Here is a 17,158-nt window from a genome sequence, read left to right as displayed (position 1 = left end):
TCTCCACCCCCTCCTGTCTCTGCCTGTTCAGACCTGGCCTGGTTCCACGTTCAGCTCTCTGGACAGCCCTCCCTTGGATCCCCTTGCATGTGTACTGTTCTCTCCTCTAGATTCCTGCAGCACCAGGCCCCTACGGCTTATTTCTGCGGTGGTTATCAGATCTGTCTTCTGTAGGTCTGTTAACTCTTGCAGGTGTGTTTGCCTTCACTGATATCCTAAACTTGCTGAAAGCAAAGAAAACATTATCAGTGCTTTATCCTCAGGCTTTCTGTTTGCCTGGGACTAAGAAGAGTTCTTCACCCCCCTGTCATGTTCAGAGTGTTGCTTCTTTTTTTGTATTGTGACCTGACCCCTTTTTCAAAGAGGCACTTAAGTGGAAGTGGCTCACATAGCAGGTCAGTGGCTGAGCCGGGTCCAGTGCAAGCTTAGATACGTATTTTCCAGGAGGGGTTTATATCCTATCTGTCATTCTGTTCTAAGGACAGGTTGCTACCCTGGATCTTTGTGGAGCAGGTGGGAAATACATAAATACAAGAAGACGTGTACTGACCTGAGTCAGTTAGAGCTCTTTATCTTGAAAAACTTTAAAAAATACAGCTAGGCCAGGCGCGGTGGCTCACGCCTGTAATCCCAGCACTCTGGGAGGCCGAGGCGGGCGGATCATGAGGTCAAGAGATTGAGACCATCCTGGCCAACATGGTGAAACCCCGTCTCTACTAAAAATGCAAAAAAAATTAGCTGGGCATGGTGGTGCGCACTGGGGAGGCTGAGGCTGGAGAATTGCTTGAACCTGGGAGGCAGAGGTTGCAGTGAGCCGAGGTCGCGCCACTTCACTCCAGCCTGGCGCCTGGTGATGGAGTGAGACTATGTCTCAAAAAAAAAAAAAAAAAAAAAAAACAGCTAATAGTTAGGATGGCATATTTTATATTATATGAATTTTACCATAATAAAAAAATTGGAAAAAATACAGCAACATACAAAGAAGAACAAAATAGTAAAGGCACCCATAGACCCACCACATAGAATTGAGGGTTTTTAACATTGATTATTTTCTTCATACATCACTATTCCCTGGGGTCTTTGGGTATAGGTGGAAACTTGATTGTTTGGTCCTGGACACCAGGATTGCCTGGCTGTCTTTTCTCTTCTCTTACATAGTCTTGGAGAAGCTACCATGGCATTCATGATGGAAGGAGGCATAGCTTTCCTCTGTTCCCTCTCTCTTCTTTATTCTCCCTGAAGCCCACATCAGTAGAGGAGCTGGCTCAAACTTTGTAGCTCATCAGAGGCACAGCCAGTACCTAGAATGTGATCTTTTTGCATCTAGGTCTAGGATTTTTTCCATGTTCGTAATCTGTTTATTTCCATAGTCACACAGAAAGATGGGAAGATCCTGACTTTGAGCAAAGCACCTGAGAGGACCCCAGGATCTAGGTACCTTCTCTGCATGCAGTTTCTCAAGCAAGTGGACCTTCCTTTCCATCCCTGGCCTTTGGGGGAGGAGAGTGCCTTCCTAGGTTGGGGCCAGCTCTGGCTATTGTGAAAGGACATTTGATCCTCTCTGCTGTTAAATTGTCCTCCCTTATGGTGCAGGCTCTTGCTTCAGGGCTGACTTTGTGATTCAGCTGAGTCCAGTAAGGTGAAGTCTTTTCTGCATTATTTCAGTGGCAGAAAGCCTTTTATTTCCTTCTTTAGCTTTTTAGTAACTGGCTCTGTTTGTCTTGCCTAATACCCTTAGAACGTGGTATCATGTTCTTCAACATTCAGTCTTACAGACAAATTCCAGCTCTTCCTGTGCCGAACGTCAGCTGAAATAATGTGCCTTATTGATCCAGTTTATCAGTGAGAAGTTTCATCTACACAAGCCTTTTCTGTCTTGCTCTTTGCAAAACGGTTGGGTCAGCCTAACAAGCAGATCTTATCTCCTCTGCCGCAAAGCTATTGACTGAGGCTATCTGCCCAAGCCTGCTGCCTTCTCTAGCTCTTACCAGTAAACTTCTCTGTGTCGTTGGGACACAGTAATTGCTTAGCCATATTCAATCACTATTGGAAGACAAGTGGACTAATCTTGCTTCTAGGAATTTTTTTGAATGGAAACTTGCCCTCTTAAATACGTACTACCGAGACACAAAGGCTGTACTTGACCTGGGTATCTTCATGGGGCATGTCCTGACTATAATCATCATTTTCTCAAGTAGATGCACATGACAGGTCTTTGTAGCTGTGTGTGAAGAGGGAAGAGAGGAGAGCTATATGGTTTTTGTTGTTGTTGTTTTTGTTTGTTTGTTTTGCTCTGGAGAACGTTGGGCAGGTCTCGTTGTCAGCATTCCTCATATCTCAGTTGGCTGCCCACTAGCTCTGTGTTTCTGGGAGCATCCTCCTCACTAGAGTCCTCAGGTGGGACTCTGGATTTTGTGCTTGAGTCTTGTTTGTTCCCCTAGATTGCAAGATTCTCTTTTCTGTCATACATAACTCACAAAAGTTGGAGTCCAGCCCTGGTATGGGGCTCTGGGCTTACGACCTTCTGCTATTGGCTGTTCTACGTAAGAAAAGTACTTATTTGATCTCATCCCTTCCCCACGGGCAGCCACGATTTGTTTTGAATGAATCGTCAGCCGTCTGTCCAAATACGTTATCTCAGTGTCTTCTAAAGACCCTTGCCCTTAAGTTGACAGTGGTCTTGGGCTGACATTATGCATCAGTGAAACAATTTGAGAACTCTAAAACATGAAGAAAGTAAGAGCAAGAGAATGTTTTTATGTAGGCTTTAAATCAGTGGCTTGCACCCTTTTCTTTTTTCCCCCAAGTCAGCCAGGAGATGTTCTGTACTCCTTTCTGGTGCACTGACTCACAGCAACTCTGGGGGGGGGGGGGGGGAGTAGAAGAAGGAGACTACTGAAGCTGGAAAATGCTTTCAATACCCCCTTTCTTTTTTTGAGAATCACTGTTCTATAAATATATCCTCCAGGGACTTGCCACAGAGGAACAGTGAGAATCACAGAGGGTCATTTATGACTCGGTAGATGCTCGTTAAGCACCTGTCCTGGGCTCTGGACTGTGTTAAGCACCAAGGACATATAAAGATAGATGGGAGGAGGCCCTGGCCAGGGAGAGGGAGAAGTATGTGCCTAGGTACTAAGTACCACTCGCTGTAAGTATAAGACAGGAGGTGCTAAGTATCCCCCAGGGGTACAAATAAAGAATTCCTGCAGTTCAAAGGAAGGACTGATTTGGGGGTGGCTGTGAAGCAGCTGCCTCCTCACACATGAAGGAGGGCCTGGAGGACCCTGGTAAGTTGGGCCTGCTGCTCACAAATCACCCTTCTGTCTCCCCCTCCCAGTGTCTCTTTAGTGTTTTGCCATTCATTCTCAGGCTCAAAATTACCTCTCTCTTTTCTACTTGTTTCTACTTAGTGTATCCGATTTTTTAAAATAATTAAACATTGTTTATTGTGGTAAGACATACATAACATAAAATTTGCCATTCTAACCCTTTTTAAGTATGAAGTACATTCACAGTGTTGTATAACCATCACCACCATCTAGTTCCAGAATTTTTCGTCATCCTGAACGGAAAGTCTGTACCCGTTAAGCAATAACACTCGTTCCTCCTCCCCGCACCCAGCCCCCAGTAACCTTTCTGCTGCTTTCTGTCTCTGTGAATTTGCTGATTCTAGGTGCCTCATAGAAGTGAGATCATGCAATATTTGTCCTTTGGTTCATCCATGTTGTGGCATGTATCTAAATTTCCTTCTTTTTAAAGGTTGGATAATATTCCATTGTTTGTATAGACCATATTTTGTTGATCCATTCATCTGTTGATGGAAATTTGGGTTCGAATCCCAGGCTCTTAAAGCATTGTGCATTGTGGCTTGTCATCATCGGTGTTACCTATTCCCTTTGTCTAGGCTTGAACACCCACGCGTGCCTGGGCCGATGTGCTTGGCTCTTGATCCATGGGCTTTGGCTTCAGACCCAGGCACTCGTCCTGTTCTCATGTGGAATAAGGGCAGGACATTTGACTGCTACACAGTTTCCTGGTCTTTGAGCTGTAGGCAGTAACAACCCCGTGCAGTAGGGACTGTGACGAGAACATATTTAGTCCTTTGCACGATCACTTAGCACAGCACCTGACACCTGACACCTGACAAGTGCTTAAGCAACAGGGGATCCTAAATCATAGCTAAGCCATAGCTAAGGGAAATCTTCCTTCCCCTCTCCTATCTGCCTGAGTCCTATTGTTTGTTCCAGATTAATGTGGGAAAATGTGAGCCCTGGGGTCAGGAGGCACCTGTGGTAGCCTTTTCTCCCTTCCCGTAGCCTGAAGGATAGCTCCTTTTCCTAGATGATACTCATTTGTTGAGGACCAGCTCAGCTGTGCCTTCTCCATGCAACTCCCCCTGAGAGCGAAGGCTCCATTTCAGAATTCCTTTTCACACTTACTGCTGCTTTATCTACTGTTTTGTGTATACATTTATGTTATGTCTTTCCATTCCAAGCCTCATGACTGGGGTCTGAAAGTTTTTCCTTAGTTTGTACCCCTATCTGAATATGAAAAATTCATCTGCCCCAATATAAGATGAAATCATCCCCCAAATTCTCCTTCAGTCTTCCTATTAAAGTCTTACTAAGGCTGTCATATTACGGGGTGCTCTCTCAGCCCCTGTATTTTGAACAGCATCAGGGAGAGAAGACACCTTGTCCTGAAGCCATCTCTGCCAATCCTAGTCATGATCCTTCTAAAGGTCAACTAGCTGAATTAGACTTTTTCTAAGGCAAATTTAATGCTAGCTGGGTAATTACTTTTTGGGGTTTGACCTTACAAAAGCAAATGTTGGTTGTTATTGGAAAAGGTGCATTTAAAAAGCAATAAAGTATGAGGTTTCGTTAGATAAATGTGGACCCACAGGACAAAATTTCTACTGTTCTGTCATCTGAATGTGTTGTGACTTGCAAGAATTTTTTCACTAGTAGAACATATATGACTTCAAAAACTGCTTCGGCTTCAACAACTTCAGTGGAAGAGGAAAATGTGAAGATACACCACAGAAAACCGTTAGGGGACTCAACAAGGGCTTTAGCGATGCCCCAAACCCTATTTGGACATGCATGTTCAGAGAATTCAAATAACGTATTAATGAAATGTGAATTTAAAACAGTATTTCTAAAGTAATTTAGTTCTTCATATGACTTGAATATATATGTAATTTAATGATTCTAGAATCTGCTATATTTGACCCTGCATCCTAGAAATTTGTTTGTTCAAATTGGACACATTGTATTTGAGATCTCTTTATTTTGGGGCACATATATGATACATGTGATCAATGTGAACGGGTGAGGTATGGTCTCATATTACTGGTTAAAAGTTAGTGTCGCTTTACACTTGCTCTTAAAAGCTTTGTGTCTCACTCTTTCTCTGATAACTTTAAGGGGATGGGCAGGGTATGGTTTAAGTGTAAAAGTATTCAGCTGGACATAAGTCAGATTTATAAAATCAAGGCATCCGCTTTGTTTCTCCTTTTTAAATCTTTTGGAAATTCAGTTGGTAATCTATAAGATCACTTTAATGAAAATTAAGTGGGTTTAAGATTTATTATACTTAATTGGGAAGAAAAAGCCCCAAGGCAGTGGGTGGGAACAACCAGCTCCTGTGAAACCACTTGCATGTTTGTGCACGGGACCCCAAAGTTACCCCAAATCCTTCTCCTGATGCTCAGAGTGAGGAGATGGGCCCAGGGCAGTGACCACAGTCAGGGATCCTGTGGGATTTTGGATAGTGGCTTCTGCTTTCCTCTCTAGCTGGGAGACTGGCCTCTCTTTTGAGCTACTGTCACCTCCCTCTCTCTAGGGACAGCCTGACTGCTCTTTTGGTTCAAGAGGCAATGGCTTAAGCAAATCTAACTTTAGGGAATTTGCCAAGTCAGGGTTAAGGAGCACGAATCCAGCGGGTTTGGAGTGGTGCTTTGAAAGAACAGCAAATGGCCTGGCTGCTGCTCTCTTGTTTCTCCCTGAAGCCTGAGCTCTGCCCAGCTAGTGAAGGACAAAGGGGGCGCTTTCTGCCTCTGTAAATAGCCTATTGTACAAGGGGAGGAGGTGGGGCACGGAATGGCAGCATCTTGCCAGCTTGGGTTGCTGCATTAAGGAAAGATGTCAGGCTTGCTTAATTTGCCGCTGCTGGAGCAAGGGTGCTATTTATGTGGGTTTGTTTGAGGACTGCATTCCTAGTGAAGTATTCCATCAAACTGCCATTCTTCGTCTTGATGAAAGCCTGAGGAACTTTAGAAGGAGAGGAACATTCAGATCACCCACTTTTTGGTTTCTAAATGACATGAAAAGAATACAATGTTAATGTAAGTAAAAATTTGCAGAATTGCATGGGGTGTGTGTGTGTGTGTGTGTCCCCAAGAGAATGATGTCCTTGTGAGTCACCTCTGGCCCTGAGCCACTATTTTCATGGTACAAATGGTGAAGAGGTAAACCTTTGTGTATAGTGGGCCTTGAACCCACATGTTCAGAGGCCAAGGTGATGGGATAAATGCTAACGTTTATGTAAGACGTTGAGCATTTAGATGGATTTCAACACGGAGCTGTCATAATACCTGGGAGTATGAGAACTGGAAGGACTTTAGAAACCTGACCTCATGGTTCCTAACCTGGGTTGGGCTGAAGGGGACTTGTGATAATTACGTGTATTCTCGGGGGACAGGCTCAGTGACTTAGCAGAGTTAAGAATTATTAGCATAGGTTGGATTTAAAGTCACACTGGTTGGTGTCCCGTTCTCGACTAACATCTTGGGGAAGCCTTATCAGTCTCTGGCCTTGGTTTCTTCATCGGTTTGCTTTTGTGACGGTCAGATAAAACATTGGATATGAAAGCCTTTCCAAAACGCTAAGTAAATGCCCATTGCATGTTTAGTTCTTCTACCCAGAGTCTGCGGGTACCAGGATTTCTGTTTTCTGATAGTCATGCAGTTGAGTTTCTGTCACCCTGCCTCGCTATGCCTGTCTCTACCCAGGTCTATTTAAAGGAATCTCTGCGCTGGCTCTTTGCACTGGGCTTGTGCTAGTCTAAGTACCTACATTTGGTAGGCCTTGGCCGTTGTTACCTTCCCTGTCATTCTGTGGTTCAGCTTCATAGGAAATTCAGAAAGCCCAGCTGAGCAAACCCATTTTCTGTGTGTGGGGAGGAGGGTGCACAGGAGTGGCTGTAGAGGGAGGAGAAGCTGGTTGGCAGTAGCCTTGCGTGTTCCTGGCTGGAAAATACTGGCTTCTTAAGCCTTTAAGCCAATCGAATCATATTTTTGGTAAACAGCAGCATGATTTATATGCCCAGTCCATAAATTTCCTTAGATATTTATGTGGAAATTTGATTCTGGAAGAATAAAGAAATACTCAAACCAGAACACTGTTGGAATAAGAATAAAATCTGTCTGAGTTTTACCATTTGTTAGCAAGTGTATGTCTTAATCCTTCTTAGAGATCCCTTAGCTTAATGCTTATGTTCAATACAGCATTGAAGGGTTACTTATTGTGCCTGATTTTCTTCGGATGTAGGTCTGCCTCCTTGTCTAAATACCCCAACTGCCCTTTCCTTAATAGCATTAAATAGAAGGGAAAATACTTATAATGCTATCAGTGTCATGTTGAAGAGTTGTTCTTCACGCAGATCTAAATGAGCTATTGTCTTAGTTCTTTATGCATAGACTATAGTTTTCCTGTGTGTAGTGTTAATCAGCTTGCTCAGTGAAGTTGGTTTGCAGCTGGTTACCTGGCTGCCATCTAAGAGGCATGAATTAAACTGCTATAGTTTGTCATTATTACCCACTAAATATAGGAATTTGGCTGGATTCACACCCTTAGTGTTACAGATTGTGTCTAATGAAATGCTCTTGCATGCATACTACTAAATTTATAATTTTCTAAAGTTTTAAAAAAAGCGTTCTTTCTTAGGCTTTCTTGATATAATGCAGTTTATAGCATGGCTACTGCTGATGCTTAAAATAAATAAATTAATCACCTGTGTCTGTGTGTTTGTTTATAGAGGAATTATTTAATATTCTCACTCAGGGATGTGATTCTGTTGAACAGCGCCTTCAAGTTCACACAGTCTAGGTTTTATGGGAGTTACTGTAGGAGTTTTGGGGAGAGAAGAGAGAAAGGCATGGGTGTGTAAGGGGTGAGTACTGCAGGGTGATGAAGACAACTAGAGGTGGGAGGATTTGAGGGCAAGGCAAGTTTGCACATTGTATTCCGACGCTGCTTTAAGGTTGCAATACTGTTGATGAAATCCGACCACTCAGTATCAATAGGACATGGACTTGATTTGTCTGCTTATCCCACCTGGTGCACATCCCTTCTTCAGAAAGGCCTTCCCCAGTGCCTTGCAGACATTGCCTGTTTAATTTTGTATTTTCTCTGCTAGAAGGTTAACCCATTGAAAGCCTAGACCAGGTTACCAGCACTGTATTTCCAGGGCCTAGCCAAAGCCTGGCTCACACTGGGCACTCATATACAGAGTGATGGGAGTAGCACAATTCCTATGTATTCATCTAGAGTAAATTTGCTCTCAGCGTGTTCCAGGCAATCTGTTTCTTTCTTGGTATGCCTTACCTTGGTTAGACATACTACCCGACATCCGATCCTTCATTTCAGTGTTTTAAAAAATATATGCCCATTGTCTCTTATTGGGAAGCTGAGCAGAAAGAAAACAGTGTCTGTTTTCAGAACTGGTCTTGGCAGCAGCACTCACTGATGCCTGTCCCTGCCCATGGGTGGAGCAGTGGGGTGACTCGACTGCTGGCTGCCCATTGGCCCATCCTCCACCTTCTGCGCTTCTGAGAAGTCAAGTATGGATTTTGCCTGCTAGTTACCTTTAGCCCAGTGGGCAGCAGCGTGAGGCTTGGCATGTGACTCATGCCCTGAGAGACCTTGGTAGGCCAGGGGAGTTCGGCTGAGCCCTGCTAACCCCACCCCGCCAGCCTCAGTGTTTTCTTCTGTGTCTGCAGTGGGGTGTCACCTAGCACTCAGCTGTTGGTAGCACAGATGGTGAGTGGTTTTGTAAGTGCTGGTACCTTCTCTCCAAAATCATGGCCTGAAGAAATCTGCTTATCACTTCTTTCTTTGCTGTCATGGTAAACCTTGAAATTTTGTGTGTGTGTGTGTGTGTGTGTGTGTGTGCGTGTGTATACACTTACACGGATTCATTGTAGCAGAGATTGAATGAGCAGAGCAAATACATTATGTTGGTTCCGATAGTATTAATGGCCTGTAAAACAGGAGTCATTAAGTTTAAAATTAAATTTCATTTAAATTTAAATTTTAGCGTAAAATTCATATATATTAACAAAAATATTTTCAGTTTTGTTACTTAGCTATTCAAAAGAATATTTAGTAAGTGGCTCACAAATACCATGTATACTAATAGTTAAAATGTTAACACTTGTTGCGTTGGCAGGGCGTTTTTGAGAAAAGTCTTTCAGATCATTTACTATTATTTTCTTCCCTTTGCTGTCAAACTTTAGAGCAGTTGTTCATCAGTAATTTTCTGGTTAAAATTATTTATTCCCTGGACTGCACATTTTTAATACATGAATTATATGTAGCATTCTGTTTGAGGCTTTGGTATATATGTATCAGCTTACTGTAATTTTCTTCTGTGTGTTTTGACTTCTTAATTTTGTCTGAACACTCCCTGTAGGCAGTGTTTTTACCTGCATACCTTGATTGTTCTGCACTTAGGACTAATCCCAGAGCATTGGTAGAGGAAAGAATCATAACCTCTAACATTTTTGAGCACTTTCTAGTGTGTGTGAGATCATCCTGACCTCTTCATATGAATCATTTAGCAGTCAGAAAAGCCCTGTGATAGGTAGGTGTGATTTCTGTCTCCATTTATAGATGTGGAAACTGAGGCACAAAGAGGCAAGGTCATTTGTCCCAAATCATATAGCTCATAGGCTGGAGAGGCAGAATTTGACTCTAGCATCTAGGATCTTTTTTTTTTTTTTTTTTGAGACAGTGTCTCACTCTGTTGCCCAAGCTGGACTACAGTAGCACGATCCCAGCTCGCTGCAACCTCCATCTCCCGGGTTCATGCGATTCTCCTGCCTCAGCCTCCCGAGTAGATGGGATTACAGATGCCTGCCACCATGCCCTGCTAATTTTTGCATTTTTTGTAGAGATGGGGTTTCACCATGTTGGTCAGGCTGTTCTCGAACTCCTGACCTCAAGTGATCCGCCTGTCTCGTCCTCCCACAGTGTTGGAATTACAGGCATGAGCCGCTGCACCCGGCCGCATCTGGAATTTTAAATACTATTCTGTACTTTCTCTCAAACACTGTGCTGTATTCCCTCTTTAGATATCTGGTGGTTCTTTTAAAATTTATGCACATCAATTTATCTGTTTCTTTCTTTTTGTTGATATAATGTCTTGGGGAATGTAAAAGAAACTGATCTTACCAGAACAGCCAACTATGGGTTTCCCAGCATTTGTATTGCCACTTTTGTGGTTTGAAGCATACAGGAAGGTGAAATTTAGATTGGTCTCAGAACCAGTTTGGGAACTTGTTCTGAGATCTATTGGAAGAAATAGAAACTCATGGTCCTTAGGTGGTTTGGGCTCATCCTTCCCCTTCACTCATATTCACATTAGCCTTGATAATGAGAGTCAGGTGTTTTTGATTAGGTGGATGAGAGCAGAGACATAATATCAAAGAAGAAAATAGAAAGTTTAATCTAATATTTGAGTTTTTATGGGAAAATTCTTTGTAAGTAAAATGTTTTTGATATGGTTAATGAAAGGAAGATAATGGGTTTTTTTTCAATACAAGATAATGGAGAAATAGAATGAAAATGAAATCCTAAAGTATTTTTTAAAAAGTGACACTTGGCAGCCAGGAAAAGACCTGGACCATTGTACTGTGGGTTTAATGCCTGGACTGGCCGGCCAGCTACCCCGTTAAATGGCTGGCCTTTGGGAATTCTGGAGTTCTGGAGAGGAGTCCTGCTTCCCTGGAATGAACTGACATTTTTCTCTTCCAACAGAATTCAGCTTAGAGAACTATCAACACAGGACAATGCAAGCCCACGAATTGTTCCGGTATTTTCGAATGCCAGAGCTGGTTGACTTCCGACAATACGTGCGCACTCTTCCGACCAACACGCTTATGGGCTTCGGAGCTTTTGCAGCACTCACCACTTTCTGGTACGCCACGAGACCCAAAGCCCTGAAGCCACCATGTGACCTCTCCATGCAGTCAGTGGAAGTGGCGGTGAGTAGAGGGCCCAGCCTGTCTCATGTGTTTTCTCTGCATTTCCCCAGATGAGTTAAGCCCTGTTGAATGCGATATTGATCAAGATCACGATCACAATCAAATATTTGTTTGTGAGGGTACTTTATAAATAGAAATGTCCTAAACAAACACATTATTGATGGTAGTAAACAGAGGTACAGGGCAAAATATAGGCACAGGGACAGATGAGAGATGTTGGTTGGGTGTCTGCCTCTAGTCACATGGAAGCTCATTCTAGAAATCACCTTGAGTTTCTGCCCTGTGCTACGCACTGTGGTCAGCCCAGAGGATTCCACAAGGAGAAAGACAGCACAGAGCCCCTGTTCTCACGGGGGCTAGATTCTGGCAGGAATGAGAGTTACCAAACAAATGTTACCAAAAGAATGTTTGCACTCATGGTGCATCTAATACTTAGAACACATCCTCAGGTTGTTGAAAGGGACTTTGGGATTTCAGATAGAATAGGGCTGGAGTAAGAACTTGCCAGAAGAACATGGCTGCAGAATTCGGCATGAGGAAACAACGCTTGAGAGGTACGTCTGGCTGGGTTGCTGAGTGCTGTGGTTATGTGTGACTTGGGCAAACTGGGGGCTGTGCACTCTTGTTAGGAAAATGAAACCAGAATGCAGGTGATTAGGGCTTAATAGGTGGGATGGCATAGGGAAACCTTAGGATCTTTTGAGGAAGATTCTTTCTTAGTGCTCCTGCTCTCCCTGCCTTCCCTAGTGAGAAAGGTGGGGTATGGAGAAGAGGAAGAGGCCGCATGCTCACTAGCACTTCCACTCCTCACTGGTCTTTGCTTTTCTCTGTGGTCACTTGCTTTCCCCTACCCAAGCCAACCACACTTTGGTGTTTCCCGTGTTCAGCAGATACGCAGAAGAACGTTGTGAAACACAGGATCCTCCCATTTACTGCTTCCAGATGTAAGAGATGGAGGGCCCTCCCCACCCTCCGGGGCTGACCGCTGCAAAGGGAGTGTGTGCCCTTCTACATAAAGTCCTGGCTCAAGTCAGCATTTTGTTATTTATAGGATTCTAGGTCTTTGTTTTATTTTAGACAAGTTCTTGGATTCATTAATGTGAAACTCTTAAAATATATAAAAGATTATTCAGTCTAATTCATGCCAAAATATAAATATAGAATAACTGAACTACTGCTGAGGAATGTTAACTTTCTACTTGATTTCTATTTAGAAGGTCAGGGTACCTTAATGTTTCACCTCAGCTAATCACATACCAGTAATGAGTGGAATCTCCCTTTCCCTAAGGGACTCCTGTGAGGTTCTGGCTTTCCTTATCTACTGGCAGAGCACCTGATGTGCCGAGGCAGCGCTGCCATCTCTATGAAGAGCTGTTGGCAAGTGCAGCGTGAAGACATGTATAATTTAGCAGTAATTGTAAGATATGAGTAATTCCTATTATATGAGAAATTGTGGAGGCACTTAACGTGGTTTTAAGACTTTAGCTTTGCTTAAAGGCGTTGTGCCTTAGTAAAATAATTACATATGTCCTCTATAGAACAATTTAAAACTTCAGATATGCAGCAAAAAATGAAAATCTGTAATTTTAGTGCCCAGTATAGAGGCTTCCTGATTTTTCTCTGTTTATAGAAATTGATTTAGCTCTTATTTTCAGAATGTGTGTGGCTTAGAAATAGATACTGAGCTTGCTTTGCCTTTTTAAAAAAAGAAGTTAAAAATTTAAATTTAAAAGTAGCCATGGAATGATGGTGCCTAATAATTACAGATGCTTTGATACAGCTAGCATCATCCTATGGACATCTAGGACAGGGAAAGAGGAGCTTGAGTCATTTCATGTGCATCTAGAGTGCTGCAGGGGCTGGCAGTTGGAGTGGAATATTGTTGCTCTGTTCCTACTTTGAAAACAAGTAAGCAGGGTTTACCATTTCCCACCCTCACTCCGCATCCCCATCTCACATGCACAATTTTTATCACCCTCCTCATCCAATAAAGTTTACATGGACAATAAAATGAGAAGAATCCGTATTTTTTTGGTTTAGCCACTTCTCATCACAACCCATGCTGGCTGTTACCCAGCTACTGATTTTTAAGGCAGTAGCACAGAGGTTCTTTGTAAGTTACACCTTTTGAAATTTCCTTTTAAAAATCAGTATTGTAGGGCTGGATGCAGTGGCCCATGACTGTAATTCCAGCACTTCGGGAGGCCAAGGTGAGAGGATTTCTTGAGGCCTGGAGTTTTGAGACCAGCCTGGGCAACATAGCAAGGCCTCATCTCTATAAATTTTATTTTAATTAGTTGGGGTGGTTGCTCATGCCTGTAGTCCCAGCTACTCAGGAGACTGGACGAATTGTTTGAGCCCTTGAGTTGGAGGCTGCAGTGAGCTATGACTGTGCTGCTCAATCCAGCCTGGGCAACAGAGCAAGACCCTGTCTCTTTGAAAAATAGAGGATGTTAGCAGTCATGCTGGTGACCTCTAATGAAGACCTAAATTAGAGAACAGGACAGACAAGCTGGGTTAGGAACAGAAACCAAAAGTGTTTCCTAAGTTTTGGAGCCTGGACTGATCAGGGGCCTGTCTGGAGAACCACGTCCCTGTGTCTGGAGTGGAGGCTCACAACCATAACTGTGACTCCCTGCGTGCCAAGGAAGAACTTCCATCTTCTGAAGGATTTTCCTCCTGCTGCTTCGTGACTTTGAGCAGTGGTTGGAAGCAGATTTTGTGGGTTGGTTTGTTTTTACGTCACTGTCACAGATGATGCAAGATTTCTAGTGTCAGCTGATGTTCCGGTTTAGCCTGGCGAAATGTTTTAGCCTGCTCTCTGAGTTTGAAGCCCCATAGCCTCCTATGACAACGATCTTCACTGGAGGGACTGGAACCCTTTTGGGATTAGCCAGAGCCTAGACACACATGGTTGCAGTTAAGCAAAGTACAGGAGCATGTTGGAGCGGAAAGGGACCAGGGAAAAGAGGGATGGGACAGATGTGGAGCTGGACTCCAACTTACACCAGGCAGCCTTGGGCAAGTTCACCAGGCTTTTCTGACCTTCAGATTCCTTATGTGGAAAACAGAAGTGACAGTACCTTTTCTCCTTCAGTGTTGTGAAGAGGACTGAGTCGTTATGCAATGTCTGCTTGGCCCACAATAAGTATTCAGCAAATGTTAGTTTTTTCCCTTTCTCTTTTAACCTTCACATTTTATACACAAGAAAACTGAGTCCAAAGAGGTAAAATTGTATCAAACAGTTAGTGGAAGGTCCAGAACTCTGTTATGCTGCCCTTATTATAGTAGTAGAAAATTGTATATTATAATGAGGGCTTTGGGGAAAGGGGCAGTAAATCAGGATAATGAAAGTTTTGGGATCTGTCCAGATCAATTTGAAGAGTCAGTGGCTTGAGACTCTGAACCCAGGAGCAGTCTTGTTTGTTTGTTTAGAGACAGGGTCTCACTCTGTTGCCCAGGCTGAAGTGCATGGTTGTTATAGCTCACTACAGCCTCAAACTCCTGGGCTCAAGCTGTCTTCTCACCTCTACCTCCAAGAGTAGCTAGAGCTATAGGCATGCACCATCATGCCCAGCTAATTAAAATCATTAGTTTTTTAGGAGATGAGGTCTTGCTATATTGTCCAGGCTAGTCTCAAACTCCTAGGCTCAAGCAATCCTCCCACCTCGGCCTCCCAAAGTGCTGGGATTACAGGTGTGAGGTATAGCACCTCACCTAGAGCAGGCTCTCTTGAAAATGGACATACAGGCAAATGAGTCTAAAGGTAGTCATGGAAATGGAAGGAGCAAAAGGGACAGGTAAAATAAAAACAGAGTCTAGGTTCTGTTGGCTATCGGATCAGAAATTGTCAAGAATTGGGTAGTGGTCTTAGTGGGCTGGGCACAGTGGCTCACGCCTATAATCCCAGCACTTTGGGAGGCTGAGGCGAGTGGATCACCTGAGGTCAGGAGTTCAAGACCAGCCTGACCAATATGGTGAAACCCCGTCTCTACTAAAAATATAAAAATTAGCCAGGTGTGGTAGCGTGCGCCTGTAGTCCCAGCTATTTGGGAGGTTAAGACAGGGGAATTGCTTGAACCTGGGAGGCAGAAGTTGTAGTGAGCCGAGATCATGCAACTGCATTCCAGCCTGGACGACAAAGCAAGACTCCATCTCAAAAAATAAAAAATAAAAAGAATCAGGTAGTGGTGAGGACTGATATGAAAGCGGCACAGGACTGTGAAAACCTGAGCAGTTCTGCCCTTCCCTCATCCTCTGTCCCTGAACCAGCTCAGACATAGGTGGAGTCAGAGCAGAACTTGGTGTTGATAGGGTTTCAGGTCCACCTATCAGAGTTTGAGAGATTTAGGACATGAACCTTTATGAATATAGATGAGAACCTTTGTAATTGCTGAAGGAGGTAGTAGTGCAGGCAAGTCCTGTGCAACACCTGCTGCTCCCGGGTCATATGGACCCCTACGACATTCACAGAAGCTCAGACTGTCTGAGATGTTCTGGAGGCTAGCTTGTCTCACATTCAGCACTGCACCAGCACAGCCAACCCGGCCCCACTCTGGACTGGAGGCATCCTCAGAGGGTGCTTCTTGTTGAAGCAGTTCACTGGACTGAGGCGAGCCACTGGAATTTTGGATACTGGGCTCTGGGGTCACCTGGGAATGGGAATGGCTGCTGTGTGGTCCTGTGTGCCAGAAAAAGCCATTAGTGATGAGTCCCATGCAAGTGGCATCTGCCCTTTTTCTGCTCCTTCTAAGCCAGCAGCATGGAGCCCCTCCAGAGAGACTATCTGAGTTCCTCTTCTTATGGAGAGGTGGCATGGTGGCATGAGATGACTGACTTGTCAAATTAGTTCAGAAAGATTTTTGACAACTACTACAAGATTATAATTTACTTAAACAAAAACCTGTGATATTTGTTGTTTGATTTTAAATATTAGAGAAGGGAATAAATTTCAGCAAGTTTATGCCTTCAAGTCTTTTCTAAGAGTTAATTTTAAGAATATCAGAACCTGGATTAAGGTTTACTTCTGGTGACTAACCCAGTTGGTCTACCACAGTTTAGATTGTTATCAGGCCAGGTTCCAGCCTGGGTTCTTATCTTTTAATACACAGAACCAGTTCCTTGAGTATAACTGATCCTGTTTCCTACTTGGAAGACTACATTTCACGCCATTGATCTCATGATCTCCAGGTCACATGCTGGCTGTTGGCCCTTTTCATGAGAGATTGAAATGTATGTATCCATATGTTGGCATATATATATGGTTAGCAACTTGCTTCAGCATTTTAATCCTGTGCTGCTTAAAGCCTGCTACAGAGGATGTGACACTTTGGGTTTAATTCTCCACAGGTCACAGAGAATAGTTGTCAGATCTGTATTCATTCAGCAAGGACTCGAGTTTTTCCTGCACGATATGCAAAGTACCAGGACAGGGCAGGATGCTGCCTTCAGGGAGCCCCAGGCCAGCAGGAAATACTGCCTAGACCCCCTGTCCTTGGCAGAGGGTGAGAGCCATCTTGAGACTGAGAGCAATCAATGCAAGTGACTTGTTTTCATGCCATAGAACATAGGATTTGGAAGAAGCAAACTAAAGGTGGCATATCCAGGCTGTGGAAGCAGTGCTCAGTCAACGGCATGGTTTTACAGTTCAAAAGTCACGGCCCACACAGCCCTTCTCAGTGTCATGGCCTTCATGAACAAACCACAGACCTCCCAGCTCACATGCACACTGCGACAAGGACTGGCATCCTTGATCCATGTTTAGAGGGTGTATATGGAGCATATTACTGAGTAGGATTTCCCCATGTGGCCGGTGGAATCCCTCCTTTCACATAACCATACTTTTCACACTTGTATGCATGTAAAGGCCCACTTGCAAACTGAGAG

General features: G+C 43.7%; 1 protein-coding gene across 9 annotated transcripts in view; it reads left to right on the top strand.

The window, feature by feature from the left end:
* Nucleotides 1-17,158, top strand: part of ACSL1 (acyl-CoA synthetase long chain family member 1) — a 72,504-nt gene that overhangs the window by 11,744 nt on the left and 43,602 nt on the right. For 3 of the 9 annotated variants that reach the window (XM_039468076.2, XM_039468075.2, XM_074396702.1), the window contains exon 2: nt 11,046-11,272. In XM_039468076.2, coding sequence (XP_039324010.1) covers nt 11,078-11,272 — 195 coding nt within the window. In that variant the 5' untranslated portion in view covers nt 11,046-11,077. Of the gene's footprint in view, nt 1-6,076; nt 6,353-8,856; nt 9,134-11,045; nt 11,273-17,158 lie in introns of those variants that run through there. The other 6 variants (XM_039468078.2, XM_010344391.3, XM_074396703.1 and 3 more) reach the window with 5 other exon arrangements.

Source organism: Saimiri boliviensis, chromosome 3 (genome assembly GCF_048565385.1).
Source record: "Saimiri boliviensis isolate mSaiBol1 chromosome 3, mSaiBol1.pri, whole genome shotgun sequence".
In the NCBI taxonomy this organism is placed as follows: Eukaryota; Metazoa; Chordata; class Mammalia; order Primates; family Cebidae; genus Saimiri; species Saimiri boliviensis.
Note: the sequence above shows the minus strand (reverse complement) of the source record. Positions and strands in the feature narration are given on the sequence as shown.